The 17,592-nt window shown below is 33.2% G+C and overlaps 1 protein-coding gene across 2 annotated transcripts in view; it reads left to right on the forward strand.

Moving 5' to 3' along the window:
• The first annotated feature begins 343 nt into the window (after positions 1–343).
• Positions 344–17,592, forward strand: part of LOC110031764 — a 52,888-nt gene continuing 35,639 nt past the window's right edge. Inside the window, exons 1-2 of one of the 2 annotated variants that reach the window (XM_020735148.1) lie at positions 344–711; positions 7,715–7,909. In XM_020735148.1, coding sequence (XP_020590807.1) covers positions 423–711; positions 7,715–7,909 — 484 coding nt within the window. In that variant the 5' untranslated portion in view covers positions 344–422. The remainder of the gene's footprint in view (positions 712–7,714; positions 7,910–17,592) is intronic. The other variant, XM_020735147.1, reaches the window with a different exon arrangement.

Consider the following 17,592-nt stretch of genomic DNA (forward strand, 5'->3'; position numbering starts at 1 on the left):
TATATATATATATTAATCAACTAAAGTCCTTGAACGGTTAGGACGTGGGCTGCCAACTCTCCGTATAATTATATTTATTTTGTAACATATGTAAATGAAGTTACATTTACGAGCATACCATTAAATTTCCATGCATTTTAATAAATTATAACATTATTTAATTTGTACGAAGGTTTATGTATCTAACATTTTAATTTTTATGTTAATAATAAAATATGGATATTAAAATGTAAGTACATATAATTAAATGGTATGCATGTAAATTATAATTTGTTTTTTAGATAAATTATAATTTTAATTAAAAAAATTACAAAGAAAGTTACTGCAATCTTCGTAAATCCTCAGCTTTGAATGATCAAGTTTCGTAAATTTAACCAACAGATCTCTTCTTCCCAATCCCCGGAAGTCAAGGCGACGGCGAAATGGCCGAGTTTGGGCTTAAGATACTAAATGGAACCGAGCTAAGGAGCGGCGATCTCCGCCTTCCAATCGCCGGGGGTTCCGTCAATGGCGAGAGAGTTCTTGCAATGGCCGAAGCTGAGGCTGCCGTCCGCCTCTTCGGCTTGTCTTTACCGGATTCCATGAAATCGGCTGTTCTCCGGCGATTGGGAAGCGGAGCTGATGATTTCCTGTCTGTCGAGTTCAACGAGGCTGATCTTCAGAAGAGGAAGATTCAAGAATACCTAATCGCCCTCGCTGATGAACTGGAAGGTTTGTTTCTCCTGCTACGATTGTTCCCTTGCCCTCAACTTTGCGTTTCTGGAGTTGTTTGTTCTAACGATTTTATGTTGGATGGAGCGTTTATTCGATTATAATGCGGGTTTGTAATGATCGATGGAGTTTGGATTAGTGTGAAGTACCAGTGGACTGGTATAACCCGTCAAAGCTATCTGGTATTTTGTTGTAAGTCTTAACCTAGATTTAATATTTTGTTCCTGCCTTTAAAACCCTACCGTCATGTGCAATCTCGTTTTATTCCGTTTTGTTATAAATCACGAGCTTCTTAAATTTCTCAGTGAACTTCTCTCATTCTGTAGATCACCATTCACCTTCCCGTAACCTACTCTCACGATCCATTGGAGGGATTAGTTTACTTGCAGAGGGTGTTGTCACCATCGCCAGAGGAGAGGAGGAGGAGGTCCGAGTGGGTGTATTAGGCTTTCGTCTAGGATGGGAAAAAATATTACATCAGTACTACGCACTTAGAAATACCGTGCGTAGCCAATAAAATCACGCCACGCGCGATAGGATAAAAAAACGGCGCAGTAACACGGGGAATATTCCTCCCCGTGTTATTCATGTGTTATTGCGTGTTATTCATGTGTTATTGATGTGTTATTGTGTGTTATTCATGTGTTATTGTATCATGAGAATATTCTTAGTGTTATAATAACACAATAACACATCAATAACACATGAATAACACACAATAACACTTGAATAATACGGGGAATATTCCCGACAGAGAAAAAACGGCGCAATAACACGGAGAATATTCTTCCCCGTGTTATTCATGTGTTATTGTGTGTTATTGATGTGTTATTGATGTGTTATTGTGTTATTATAACACCAAGAATATTCCTAGAACACAATAATACATGAATAATACACAATAACACATGAATAACACGAAAGAGAATATTCCCCGTGTTACTGCGCCGTTTTTTTTTCTCTGTCGCGCAGGGTATCGTGGCGTTATTTTATTGGCTACGCATGTTACTCTAGGTGCGTAGTACTGATGTAATATTTTTTCCTAGGATGGAGTGCTGCAGGGCTTTAGATCGCCCGAGTAGGTAACGGAATCCAGGTCTTCGTTGAGGAATCCGCCACCGATTTCTGCGTGCTTCTCTTTGTTAGGTGTAGGGGAATATTGGTAATCGTTATGTAGCTATCTAATTAATTTCTTAATACTTATTTAGTAGTTAAAAATTTTAGTAATTGTTAATTAGGATTAAAACAATTATTTATATTATTAAAAAAATATAGAAATTAGCGAATAATTTTTTATTTATAAATTAGTTGAAATAATAGTAAATTAATAACTTTGTTATAGATTTAGTTAGTTAATTAATTGATTTAATTGATTATAACTGGCTTGATTTTTATGAACTAATGCTGCTAAGATATTTACTAAGAATAATCATAAATTCATTTATCTTATTATTTATCAAGTACTGGCTATTATAGCATAAACTATAGTAATGAGGCATTAATAGATTAATCTAGATTATTAGTTTTGGCACCACATCACATCATCCTATTTAAATTTTGGTTAGATTTTACGTTCATTTAAATCCTAAACCATCAAATAATCTATCTAAATTTAGCCAATTTAGCTGCCATCATGCCAAATAGTTGCAGGAGTCGGCGCCCAAATATTTACTAAATAAAGATTTACAGGATTTATTAAATCGTAATTGAATTAATTCTTATTTATGGCTAAATAGCCCCTAAACGTGTCATATAGAATTGTTTTTTGCTGTTAACAGCTTGTTTGTCAGAATTTGGTTAGATGTAGCTTTAAGTCTGATATTGTGTCTTGCATACAATCGGTTTAAATAAAATCTTTGCAGATCAACTTGGGAATTTTGTCTCCAGGGAGAGCATTTGCACTCGTTTGTAGCCTAGCTTGAAGTTGAGGAATAGTATCGTGGCCTGTTGGTAGAGCAGTCTCTTTGAAGGTAGTAAGTCCCCTCAGGTCATGTGTTCGAATCCCCTTTTGGCTTGTTTGCCGGTAGTGACGGCGGTCCTCTCGAATAGTTATGCACATGAGGGTGGCTAAGGGCTCATATTAATGAAGCACTAAGTAAATTTTAGTTTTTAAAATAATTTATTATTTATTATTTATTATTATTATTATTATTTAAAAGGAAATCGATATTTGGCAGAGGCCCAAATATCGATTTCCCATGCGCTCAGGTCCTATGAGGAGAACCCCGTGCCATGTGCCTATAATTCGACCCCCCGCGCACCACGGGTGAGATCGAACCCTTGCCAGTGAGGACTTACAGTGACCCTGCCTATCAACTGGACAAGAAATGCGACAAAAAAAAAAAAAAAAAAAAAAAAAAATTTGCCTTTTGAAAAGTGAAATTTTTAAAATAAACAATAAAAAATACCACCATCTTTACCTTTTGAAAAGTGAAATGCACCTTTTCATGCACATTTTTATAACATCAATGCATTATAAATGTAAATATCAAACTTTGGATGTTAGATACGGAAATACATAGGGATTGTGTGGTTCGTATTTAAGTTTTCCTATATATATTTAGAGAGAGAGAGAGAGCGAGCTCCTATGGTGGAATTTATATGTATTTTGATACTTCAGTGAATGGAAGATGGATTTATGAGGCATATCACCTCTTTGATAATGGCAAATCAAAATCCCTCACGTTTGAAGTCATTTTGGTTCTTTAATAGATTGAAGGCTGAATCAAGCCTTGTTGTCTTTGAAACCTTGTTTGGCCATCATGCTCCCTAATGATGGAAGATTAATTTAGGCTTTAGTCTCTTAATCAGTGTTGCTAAAGTTTTAAATCGATTGATCAGATTTACGTTATGGGCATTGGGATTAAGGTCCATTTTTATTTGTATCGAATGAATGAATTTATGTTGGAATATTATGACTAGTGCAAATGAGATGTGAGTTGAATGGTGGGTTGACTTGAACGTTGATCCTATCGAGAGATTTTCTTCAAATCTTGACGGTAATGAGTGCTGTAATGTTTTTTGTCTTCAAATTCATGTTTCAGGATATGGTAAACTATGGCTACAGTTAGCTAAGCAAAAGATATGAACAATAAATTTAAATTAGTAGTGTCAAATAAGCCTTAATGTGATTGCTGTGTTACTTTAGAGTGTATCGCATCTCTTTATGTTGGGAGAGACTATCAATGTTTATTTTTTTTCCGAATTCTACTTCCACACTCCATTTCTTCTCTTTATTATAGCACATATGGATATCAATTTTTAAGCTGGCAATTTTAACAATCTGAAGGAAAAAATATTGAAAAATATAAAATATTATGATAGTAAAATCAATCGGATTTTTTCTGTGTATGAAAGCTAGTTTTGTGAGCATTTTAATTGAAACACACTTATTTATATGGTGGAGATGGGTGATATGCCAATTATTGAAACTTACAATTTTATCACATAAGTGTCCTGCATGTGTTGGGCTGTTGAGGTTTTTCTGCTTTTTTGACCAATGGAATAACCTTTTTTCCTTTTTTTCCTTTAAATGTAGTTTGCACAAATTTGAGGTGATAAGTGGTGCAAATGATGACTTTGATGCATTCAACTTGTGGCTTCTTGCTGCATCTCTTTTTATTAGTGTTTGCTATATCAGACCATTTTAAAAATCAAACATAACCAACAATTTTTCACAAAAGATTAGCAATTAAAAAAAGGAAGAAAAGTTTTCATACATACCACACAATTCTTATATATATTTACATTTTACATATCTAACACGTAAAGTTTAATATTTACATTTATAAGACTTAGGTGTTATAAACCTATGCTTGAAAAGGTATATTTCACTTTGAAATGTTAGTAAGAGTTGTGTTTTTGTTGTAATGTTAAAGATTTAAGTGTTATGCATGTCAATATGAAATTTTAAGTGTTAGATATGGTAATATATAAGAATTGTGTGGCATGTATGCAAATGACCCTATAAAAAAGATAATTGAATAAATAAACGAAGTTTGGCTGCTGCATGTGGAATGCAATATCTTGTCTTTGTGTTTAGTGAAGAGTACAAGAAAATATATGGTGAATTAAAACACCCTAAGCAAAAATTCTTAGTGACTCTTTTGAAGCATAAACACAATAGAAGGGTTAGATTGAGTTTAATATGTAAGACAATGCTTTATGTACATCTGGTTCTTATTTCTTATAAGAATTAGTGATTTTACCCATATCCCTTAATTTTGGTCCCATGGTTACTCTTTGTTGAGTCTAAAAGGATTGCTTTAATGGCATCCTTCGTATACTACTAATTAAGCTCATTAAGTGCTTAAATCAACTTAATTTTCACATTATTTGTAGCACATGACAGTAAGGATGTTGGTGGGAGATATACTTTTTATTAGCTGCTTTCATCAATCATTGATTTAGACTACCTTTGAATCATTTGAATCCCTGACCATGAATTCTATGTTGATGGTTATTATATGACCATCAAAACCAATCCTCTTGATTTAAGATTTGTGGTTAGGGTTGAACCTTTGTTAAAGGATCTATCATGTTTTCTTAACTTCAAAAGTTGAAAATAATCTCATTTACATTCACATGCATGACATATTTGCACATTATTAAAATAATATGTTAGGCCGGTGCCTATAACAATTTTGTTTTTTATTAGTTATTATTATTTGGTATAAATAGGGCTTATTATGATCAGGCGTATTTCATGTGTGATTGTTGTCTTGAGTTTTAGGCTTAGTGTTTGGGAGAAATCGCCTATCTCTTGAATTGTAGGTTTAGAGTTAGCGTTTGGGAGAGATCGCCTACCTCTCAAATTGTAGGTATTTATTCTTTATGCATTTTAGTTGTGTTGCCTGGTATTATTGAAATAAAATATTTCATTATAGTCGGTGAAAAACACGTCTTCTTTCCTATCACAATACAACCCACTTTTTTGTCAAAGCTTGCTTAACTGATCAAATCAATAAGTATTTTATAGCTTCTGTACATGCATGCAAATCTGGCAACGTTGATGCAAAGAAAGGTTATTGAGCCATTAAACCATAACGTTCTACTCTCAATTCAGGTATTATTCATTTGAATCAATTTTAATTTTTTTTGCATTCCTATGTATACTTTGCATTATAGTAATCTTTAGAAATATTAAGGAAATCAAATTGTATATGTGATTTATAAATATTGGAGTCAAATCTTGTTGATGCTTTCGACTAAGTTGTTTGTTCAACTTGCTCGATCTGATGAGCCCCATTTGCCTGACTAACAACAACAACTTGCTCGATCTGATGAGGTGTTAGAGCCGCAGTAGAAATATTGCCACCCCTTACATCAATGATAGGTTATAGGATAGGTGAAGTATGAAATGTCTCCTCTGCCTCCACAAACAGAGGTTCCGTAGGAGGAATCAGGGGATCTACATCATGAGCATTGTGTGGAAGCTGAGTGATTGACATATTGCCTGTGGGATAGTGACACCTTCAAGAGTATCCTTCTATTGATCAATAATGTCAATAACTTAGAGCAGATCAGGAGGAGGGGGAATCTCTACCTCGGGCTGAGCACTTTGCTTTTTTGGTTTTAGATGGGGGTGTAGACGGTGACATAGAGAATTGAAGTGACCGAACATATGACAATTTGAGCAATACGAAGGGAAATGCTCAATAACAACCTTTTGCCAATATACTTGGTGTTGCGAGTCTAACCAAATTTCTTCATGAGTGATTAAAGTGATGTCACTTTCAACAAGTACCCTGACTTCTGTGGGACGGGAAAAATTAAAAATAGAAATATCCATTTTGAGTGGCTTACCATAGGCCGAGGCAATAAAACTTTCACTTGTAACATATATATATATATATATATATATATCCTTTCTGGGCTTTCATGAAAAAAAATATATATATATAAACCATTTCAACTCCCATATAGGATATAATCTCTCTAATTTTAACATGATCATACTTCTAAATTTGCTCTCAACTACCTTTATCATTCATGGTTTGATCTTCGAAAGAGTTAGCACTAGAGCATATATTTACTGCTTTCAAATTAAGACTAATGATTCTAAACCATCAAAAATTTGGGATGAAGTATTATTTCAATAACAAGATTTATATTATGAAATTATTATGTCATGCAAACTAGATACCAATTTCATGATATTTAGTGTCTCACCACTTATACGAAAATAGTGATATTTTTACCATGTGGTTATAGGATGATTGATTTGTGAATCTTATAAAATGCTTTATTTGTGAAATTTTGTGCGGTTTATCTTGTGATTTTGTTCCTAATATCATATACATTACTTGAAAGCCAAGGTTTTGGTGATAGACTTGGTGTCAAATTTATGGTGTGAAAAGCATATAACAGAAGTGAGAATAGGAAGAGTTACAGTATTTGAAGCCCTTACTTGTCCCAATCTTCCTGGGCCTCTTGCCCTCTAGGGCTAAGATGATGTTCTTGTAGGTCACTCTTCAACGAGTCAAGTATTGGTTTCCTTCCAGGTCTCCTTTCATTCATTTTATTTTTAATTTTAGGTTTTTTTTAATGCTGGAATAAACCCATCAATTTTGCATGCCGGAGATAGGTTATTTAAGGAACTTAATTGGACATCTGAGCAGACACAAGTAAACAGCCTTTTTTTGTCATTGGAAAGCTTCCTCCGTAATTCCTAAAGTAAACAACTACCGCTGCTTCTACATTGAGCCAGTAGACTGATTTGTATCTTGATGCATTAACGTTCTGAATATACAGTTTATTTCTTAGCAACTAACTTAAAGCTATAAGTTTTAGGACCTGTGATAGGTTGTAATGATTTTTGTCATTAGATAAGTAAATAATCTCCACTTGTGACCATATCTCTTCAATGTTTTTGCTAATTTTGTCTTGTTGTAACTTGTAGAAAATAAGTGGGTGCCTGCTTTTCTACAACTTGGACTTGGCATGATCCTGCTTAGTTTCCAAATAGTTTATTGAAGTTTCTCTCATATATTTTTATTCTCAGATGACCCACTTGTTGTTTCGATCTTGGATGGGAGTGCCCTTCGAGTCTTTTTGGATGATGAGGATGATTTTGCTATGGTGGCTGAGAATCTTTTTACCGAACTAGATACAAACGATACTGGAAAGCTCAGTAAAAGTAAACTACAGGATGCACTTGACCATATGGGAATTGAAATGGGCGTTCCTCCATTTTCTGGTAAGTCTGATAGACTATTTTGCACTTTTATATAATTTTATCGGTTTTAGTAGAGAAAATTATCAATTGGGAAATAATTGGAAAAAGAAATAATGTCATTTCCACAATAAATTTTTTTGACTAGTTTATGCACTGATGTGGTTTTGACGCAAAGTTCTTCATCTTGTTCCATATTTTTTACAATTGATGCTCTCATAGTACCTTTCTAGATAATTTTAGCTTGTTTCTTGTAGGTTTTGGGAGGGGGAAAATAATTATTTATCTTCAATTTTATAGAAACAAGATAAATAGTGAGGATTGACTCTCACATTTGAAAAATAATAATATCAACTATAACTCCTCATGATAAAGAAGGAAACATGGATTATGACGTACCATTAATCTAAATTCTATAAATAGAAAATAGTAATAATAGAATATAATAAAAATAAAATTTCCCTAAAAATCTAACACTCCCATCAAGTTGGAGCATAGATTATCTATCATACACAACTTGCTTTCAAGAAGCTCAAAATTAGGTCTGGGCAATCCTTTGGTGAACATATCCGCTATTTATTGGCAAATAGTTTCATAATCAATCTTCTTTTTTATGAAGTGCCTGTCAATCTTTGCATGCTTTGTGCGATCATGTACATTGAATTTTATGCAATGCTTATGACTACTTTATTATCACAATATAACTTCATTGGCATGCTTATTGGAATCTTGAGCTCTTCAAGAATTCTTTTTAATCATAATATCTCACATGCTCCATTAGCCATGACCCCATCTTCTACCTCAGCATTACTCATTGCAACCACATTTTGTTTTTTACTTCGCCATGCAACTAATTTTCCTCACACATAGGTGTAGTATCCGGAAGTTTATCTCCTATCAATAAGTGAATCTACCCAATCTGTATCAGTATATGCCTCTATGCTCTTTTGAGTGGTCTTTTGAAATAGTAAGCCTTTACCTGGTGTAAATTTTTAGATATTTGAGAATTCTGTCGACTGCTTCAAGGTGTTTCTTATAGGGTGAATGTATAAATTGATTTACCAAACGCACAACAAAGGCAATATATGATCATGTATGTGATAAGTACTTCAACTTCCCCCACTAATTTTTGATATCTAACTGTATTCACTAGATTACTTTTTTTTCAATCTCCTTGTTTCTGATTGGGATCAATTGGAGTGATTGCAGGTCTACACTCACTCATCCCAATTTCACTGAGAAGATCAAGAACATATCGTTTTTCGATCGAACAACCTCCATGAAAAAAAAATACTTCAGAGATTCTAAGTCATTGTTTTAAAAAATAGATGATAGGGAAGTCTTCAAATAGTTCATCTCATATGTATCATTTCTGGTGAGAATAATATCATCTACATACACAATCAATATGACCTTCTCATCGTGTGAATATCTGAAGAACATTATATGATCTCCCTGCCTGCGAGTATTCCCTTGATCTTTAACAAATAGTGTAAATTTCTCAAACCATGCTCTCATTGACTGCTTCAAACTGTATAAAGATTTTTTTGTTTGACACATCTTTGTGTCAAATTTCTCACTAAATCCTGAAATCTTTATACACTTTTTGTCCAAGTCCCCATTGAGGAATTTTTTTTATTATCCAACTATTATAGAGCTTGGTTAAGATATGTAAGTGAAAGAAGAACTCTTATAAAGTTTAGTTTTGCGAGCGAGGCGAATGTTTCTAAATTATCAATGTCATAAGTTTGAGTGAATCCCTGAGCAACCAGTTGAGCCTTGTTCCATTTTATAGAATTATTAGAATTATGCTTGATTTTAAACATTTATTTGCACCCAATGGTTGTCGTTTTTTTAGTTGGTAGATCAACCAATTCTTATGTGTCATCTTTTTTCAAGGGTTTTCATCCCTAAAAAACAACTTTCTTTTACTTAGGGACTTTCAGAGCATCTTGCATGATATTAGGAATTTTCATCACGACAATTGTGAGGTAAGAGCAAGGAAAGTGGATGAGAGATTTTCATACGACACATAATGCGATAATGCGTGTTGGGTGCAAGACCTTTTCTCAATGGAAATGTTAGACTCTGGATTTGAATTGGGTTCATATTCAATATTAGAAGACTCAAAACTTGCAGGTAAAGTGAAGTGAAAATGGGGTAAAGGATTAGTGAGGACATTTGTGGATTCTGGGCAGTGCAAAGGATTTGCAGACCCTTTCTTTCAAGTTGTCCTCTATTGCGAGTGGACAATATCAAGCGGTACTACTGTCATAAATTTTTTTTTTTGCTGCCTCTTTATTTTGAACATCATGAGATAATATTTTAAGAATTTCAATATCTAAAAAACTCGACGCAATCTCTCCTGATATAATATCGCTCAAGCTTTCATGTTGAACAGTTAAGGTTGGGGACATACTATTTTGAGGGTTTTCTATTTGAGAAAAGTACTAAAGTTCAGTAGAAAAATATTTGTTTTGTTCCATCCCTTGAAGATAAAGTGAAAAAAGGGTTGAAATTCAAAAATTGTGAAATCCGTGATAGAAAACAATTTCTTAGAATTGTGATCAAAGCATTTATACCCCTTCTAGCTTGGAACATAACGGAAAAACACACATTTTTTCGCTTGGGGTTCAAGTTTTCTTTGATGATGAATTGAATGAAGCAATACACCCAAATATTTTTAAAGGGAGAGAAGATAAGAGCCAATTCTTTGAAAATCTTCTTGAAAAACATCAAAAGATATTTTAAAATTTAAAATATTGTTGGGTGTTCTATTTATGAAAATGTAGCAGTAATAATGGTTTCATCGCAAAGATATTTAAGCACCTGATTGCTAAATAACAACGCCTCAGTTATCTCTAATAAGTGTTTATTTTTTCTTTCAACCACATTATTTTTTTGTGAAATGTTAACACAAGAGCTTTGATGTATTATTCATTTTTTCTTTAAAAGACTCAAAATATTTTTGAAATACTCTCAACCATTATTACTTCATAATATTTGAATGATTTTTTATAATTGTGTGTGTGCTATATTATAAAAGATTTGAAAATTATTCTCTTTCGATTTTTCATTAAGTAAATCCAACTAAACATAGTGTGATTATTAGTGAAACTTACAAATTATTTTTCCCATAATGTATAAGGGTTTTACAAAGACCCATATATAGCTATGAATTAGACTATATGTTGTAGTTGATTTGTATATTTGTAGAGAAAATGATGCACGATAATGTTTAGCGAACTTATACTTCACCTTGAAATAAAGACAGATTTCTATTTTTAAATAATTTGGGAAACAAATTTTTTAGATGCTGAAAATTAGGATGACCTAACTTATAATATCATAATATAATTTTATTATCTTTAGAAATAGAAACCAAATTTAAATTAGTACTTTAAAATTGTCTATTCAAATCAACTCTATTGTCAAAATAATAGAGTTCATCTTTTTCCTTAGCACTGTCAATCATCATTTCCGTGGCCAATTTTTGAAACGAACACCAAGAAGAATAGATGTTAGCTTGACATTAATAATCAAAAATAATTTTACTAATCGACGACAAGTTACCCGATATAATAGGAACATGGAAAACATCACGAAAGGAAGACAGTGAGGAGAGTTTGACAATTCCTATTCAGCGGGAACCATCAGTAATTTTAAATTTTTTATTATCTGCACATGGTCTATAGCAGGAAAATAATTTCGAACAATCAGTCATGGAATTAGTTGCGCTTGAATCAATTATCCAAAAATGAAAAAAAAAAGGAATAACACATAACAGAGTAGTGATTAAAGAGTTACCATTTTGTACTGAAGAGCAAGGCGAAATCAGGGACAATTTTGGAGATCAAAATAATTTGTGCAAGTGCTCTAATTGCTCCTTAGTGAAATGGATTGCATTCGAGTTGGCAGGCGACTATTGAGTTTCTTCAGTAGTTGCTTTTTAAGCTCGACCTTCATGCCTAGATTTTTTATTTTCAATTTGCATGCTTACTATGAAGCTTCCAACATGCCTCCTTCGTGTGACTTGGTTTTTTTTAAATGCTGGCACCTAGTTTTCTTATGCTTTTCTTTATCAATATCCACCCATTTTGACAGCTAACTTCTCCTGTTTAATGTTACAAACAATTCGGTATTGCACAACATGAATGTTCTTCTCGACTATTCGCGTCTAACTTCAGAAAAAACTTCTCGAATCATTGGTAGATGTTTTCTGCCAATGATTCGAACTCATACTTCATCTAAACTCTGATTAAGGCCTTCTAAGAACATGTAGATCCGACCACTTTTCTCTCTCTTCTTGTGATGAGCATAATCATTTGAATTATTCCAAATATCATCATAACGTTGATCAAACTCCTTCCATAATATTACCAACTCATTGTAATTCGTATTAACATCACAATAATTTTATTTGGATTTGCAAAATTGAGTTTTTAACTCAAAAATTTGTGATGTGTTCTCCAAGTCTAGATAGAGATCTCGAACAACCTCCCAAATAATTCGAGTAATGGGAAGAAATAGATGAAGCTTTCCTGTGATAGGTTCTATGGAGTGGGTGAGCCATATCATCATCAAAGAATTTTCAAAATGTTATTGTAATTCGTATTAACATCACAATAACTTTATTTGGATTGGCAAAATTGAGTTTTTAACTCAAAAATTTGTGAAGTGTTATCCGAGTCTAGATAGAGATTTTGAACAACCTCCCAAATAATTCGAGTAATGGGAAGAAAGAGATGAAGCTTTCCTGTGATAGGTTCTATGGAGTGGGTGGGCCATATCATCATCAAAGAATTTTCAAAATGTCATTTTTTCAGGTTCAAATCTCTAGTAGAGTAGCAGTTGGTTTTGAAATCTCTTCGGTTAAATACACAAATTTACTTCTCTCGTTGACCACTAATTTTATGAATTGAGCCCACTCGAGGCAGTTGAGTTCATTAAGTTTTCATAACTATGACGGAATTTGGTAAATTCTAAGGAAAATATTTAGTTGATACAACCATTAGAGGAGTTGTAGGGTGAGGTGAGGTGAGGTGGTTTCAGAATTACCAGAACCGACCAATGTGGTAGAATATCTTTAAACTTTATGACAACCTAAGAATCTGAGGAGAGCAGCGCACATGTGCAGTGGCTACGTCTAGGGAAAAAAGAAACACACCCTAGTTCAGATATGGGCTCGACCTGCGAATCAGGTGACGTCGGATCTCTGAATGTCGCAACCCATTAGATTCCTTCTCAGCTGGCTCTAATCACGACTACATTGTAAGGGGTCTCTGAACGCCATGATCTAGTTGTTGCCTACCAAGTTAGCTCCATCGTGATTGTATCATGAGGGACCTCTGAACTCCATGATCCAGTCATTCTCAGTCATTCCCTTCCTAGCTAGTGCTAATTGCAACTGTCTCGGGAGGGGTCGGTCACGAAGATGATGGTATTGGCCAAACTCAGAAGGTGCAGGAGTTAAGCGGCAGAACCCGTGAACAATCGACCATATTAGATCATCTTTTCAAAGGCGAAAGTCTGCTTTGATGCCATATAGATTTTGGGAGAGGAACAATGATTATTCCTCTTGAATTTCATAGAAAACTATTACAAGATAAATAGAGGGGGATGACTTTCAAATTAATAAAATAATAATATCAACCACAATTCCTCATGTTAAAGGAAGAAAATAAGAATTATGACATTCCAATAAATTAAATTCTAAATATAGAAAATTCCAATAATAAAAGGTATTACAAATAAAATCCTTCTAAAAATCCAATGTTTTCCATTCCAAGGCTGCTCATATTGCTTGTTATTTTATCATTTAGACATTGCCAATTCTATTTCTATATAATAAACAAGGTTTTTTTTGGATTCTGAATACAATAACGTGTGTAACACTATATTAACATATGCAACATTGATCCTATTGCCTGCTAACTGAATCATCATATTTCAAATGGGGTCGGCGAGCGGGAATGGCGGCCGGTGGATGGTCCGTAATGGCGATCAATGGCTGGCCAGTAGTGGCGGCTTGCAATCGGCAGTAGAAGTGGCAGACAGTGGTGAGCGGCAGGGCAGTCGACAATATTTTACATTAAGCTATATTCTTAGAATCCGGCCAATCAAAGAAAATGAAGTAAAATGTGAATTTCCATTGCAATCATTTTTTATATTGAATTTGAATTTCTTTAAAACAAATGGATGAATTTCTTGAATCCTTGCATCAGGAATACAATGTACCTAATATTGTTGACCAAACAACCTCTTAGCATGCTTGGAATGAATAAGTTTGCACCTTTATGCTTAAAGAGACACACACACACACACACACACACACACACACACACACATATATTATTATTATTATTACTATTACTATTCCTATTACCCTTTCACGCACTATTCCTATTACCCCTTCACGCAGGGATTTCCCCGTGTGGAAAAGGAACAATTCTTAATCGGTTTGCAAATTAATATATGACACTTTATATTCACATCGCGATTGGTTTTTAGGGAAATGAATTTGGCACAAATTTTTAACTCCCTCTATATCCTTTTTCCTTTGGCATCGTCTCTCTTCTTTACTACCTATTGATGACATTCTTAAGTTGAAAAACCTTAAAATGACCTCGAGATGCCCTATGTGCAAAGTTGCGAAGGAAGATTGGAGACACATATTTTTTGAATGTGCTTTCTCTTTAAATGTTTGGAATATGTTGGGCATACATTTCAGTATTTCATGGTTGCATAGAGGCATCTTAAGCAATTATTTGTGCAATGGAAGGTTTTTGATGATAGGGGGGTTTCCCCTTCCTCTTTTGGTCCTATGGTTTATTTGGACCTCGAGAAACAACTTTAAATATAACTACTCTCCCCCTACTGCTTGTATGATGGTTTCTTATGTGTTGGCCTATTACACTAAGGTTCTAAGGGTCGGTACAAATGATGTTTCAATTGAGTTGGAAACCGATTTTAAAATGCTCTATGATATACTTTTGGGAATCTCTCATCCCCTCTGAGATATAATTTGCACTTTTAAATGTATTTTAGCTTTAATGACTGCAAGACAATTAGAATTAAATTAGAAATTCATTCATAGAGAAGTCAACTCCCCTGCTGATTGGTTATGATTGGTTAGCCAAACATGGGGGAGGTCTGTCACGTTGGCATTTAACCTCCTGCTCCACTCAGATGTCTTCTCACTGGGGACAATTTGAATTTGCCATATGTTCGAATTTAAATTTTGGTGCTGCTTGGCTTTACCGCTGAGGGCCTTCTTTCTGTATGGTGGTTGGGGTTTGCACTTCTTCTGTTGCGGGATTTTTATTTTGTATGGCAGGTCTCTTCGGTTTGCAGCATGCCTGGTTTTGTCTCCCTGTTTTCTGCTCTCATTATTTTTGCTGGCCTACTGCTGTTTTGGTTTTCTCTGCTCTGATCTCTAGATTTTCAAAGGTTTTTGTTACTCGCAGGAGTGCTCTCGGAGAATTACTACTAACCTGAAGACAATTTTTTGTACATTTTCTTTCTCTTTACATGTTAAGCAATACACGAATGCATGTTTACTTAGTTTTGGGTTTTGTTCTTTGGTTTTGGGTATACCTGTAATTTTTTGTGATTTCTTTTGTGTGAGTTGTATTGTGGGGAGAGGAACCCCTAGGGGTGTGTTCAAATGTATTTTTTGCTTTCATACTCGGGGATCCTCCCCCTTCCAATTTATGTACCTTTTTTTTTAATTAAAACGTAGGGAGCCACCGTTGCTCTTTCCCCAAATATATATATATATATATATATATATATAGATATATATATATAATTGATAATTTTTGGTTATACGACCAAGTTATACCAACAAAGATATATGCAAGATTCAATTGTCTCACTTCATAGTCAATTCTTCATTATGCTATAACAATCTAATTGGATGTGCACTAAGCATATTTCAATTACAATAAGAAAGTCCTTATCCCAATTATTTCATCAACTTTGAAGATCACCATCTCTTCATAAGCTCTATCACAACTATTTGAGGTCAACTTTATGAATATTCGTTCTCCATCTCTATTGAGTTTTGCATGATGTGTTAAACTTGTTTTGTGCAACTTCTATTTTTTATAATTTATTTTCATGTTTCTTTTGATTATAATAGAGTAGAGAAAATGGTGAGCATTTTATATATTTATTTTAATATTGAGAGGGGAAGAATTCAATATAGTGGAAGAATTAAGGATTTAAAAGATTTGACGAATAAGTATCTTTATAGAAAGTGAGACAATAGATAGAGAGGAATAAAGCATGGATAAAACCGATGATTAAAAGGGTGGATGATCAATCTTGAGAAAAAAATTAATGGAGTGATCTTTTGAGTTATTACTACATACACAATAATGATCCCCCCAAAAAAAAGATGAAAAAATTATGCTCACAATTATCTTTATGCTTTAAGTAATATATACTTACATTTAAGATAAAAAGATGATGTTTCTAATTACTATATTATGCAATAATGACTCCAAAAAAAAGTTGAAAAAATTATGCTCACAAATATCGTTATGCTTAAACTAATATATACTTACATTTAAGATAAAATATGATCTTTCTAATTACTATATTACATACATGTCAATTACAATAAGAGTCTCGCTATCGACCATATTATGACAAGGTCCTCCCTTGTGTTGTTTGCATAGTTGGGCAAGGGTAGCAAATTTGCACCACATTTGCTACCTCTCTATAGTGTGTGCTATTTTGATTTCTCTGATTTGTAGCATAAGAATAATTCTAATAATATTTAATTTTTTATTATCTTTATTTTCTAGTTATGAGAAGAAGATTATTGTTCAAGAGCTAAGGATGATGATGGAGATAGGTTGTTCGAGTTACGGCCGTGATGATTATTCTCAAGATGATTAGTTTTATTTTTGTACAAAAACATTTTACTTAAAAAATTGAAATGTTTTAAATTGAGTGGTTGAGTATTTAAGCATAAACATTTACCATTCAAAATTTTAAGAGTGATGGTTTTATTTATATGTTTAGGTATTTTATTAACATTATAGTTTATTCTTTAATTTGGGATATTCATGAAGAAGCAAATTGGATTTTGTTATTAAAAATATTTTATTGAAGAAAAGAGATGAACATTTTATTACTTATAATAATGGATCTAATAAAACACAAATCGATTATTTTCTTATGAGAAGAAGAAATTGCCGCGATTGTAAAGATTGTAAGGTCATTTTAAGTGAAAATTTAAGTACCCAACATTGTTTATTAGTTTTAGATTTTAAGATTAAGAGTTGTAAAATAAAGAATATTAGGACTCAACATCGTAGAATTAGATGGAGAAACTTAAAAGACAAATATATGAGTTTTTATGAGTAAAATTCATGATTTCAAAATTTGGGATATTCATGAAGAAGTAAATGTTATGTGGGATAAAGTGACAAACACTGTTAAACAAGTAGCAAAAGATGTGCTTGGAGAATCAAAAGAAAAAAATTTTTATAAATAAAACTAGTTGTTGATAGAATAATAATGTGCAAGAAAAGATAAAATATAAGAAGTTATTTTATAAAAATTGGTTTAAATGTAAAAACTTAGAGAACTGAGAAAAATATCAAAGGACCCGCAGATAGTCTAAAAGAACATTCTGTGACGCTAAAAATTCTGCTTTTAACGATCTTTATAAGCTTTTAATGATCTTTATAATC

The sequence above is a fragment of the Phalaenopsis equestris genome, unplaced genomic scaffold, assembly GCF_001263595.1.
Source record: "Phalaenopsis equestris unplaced genomic scaffold, ASM126359v1 Scaffold000840, whole genome shotgun sequence".
Lineage (NCBI taxonomy): Eukaryota > Viridiplantae > Streptophyta > Magnoliopsida > Asparagales > Orchidaceae > Phalaenopsis > Phalaenopsis equestris.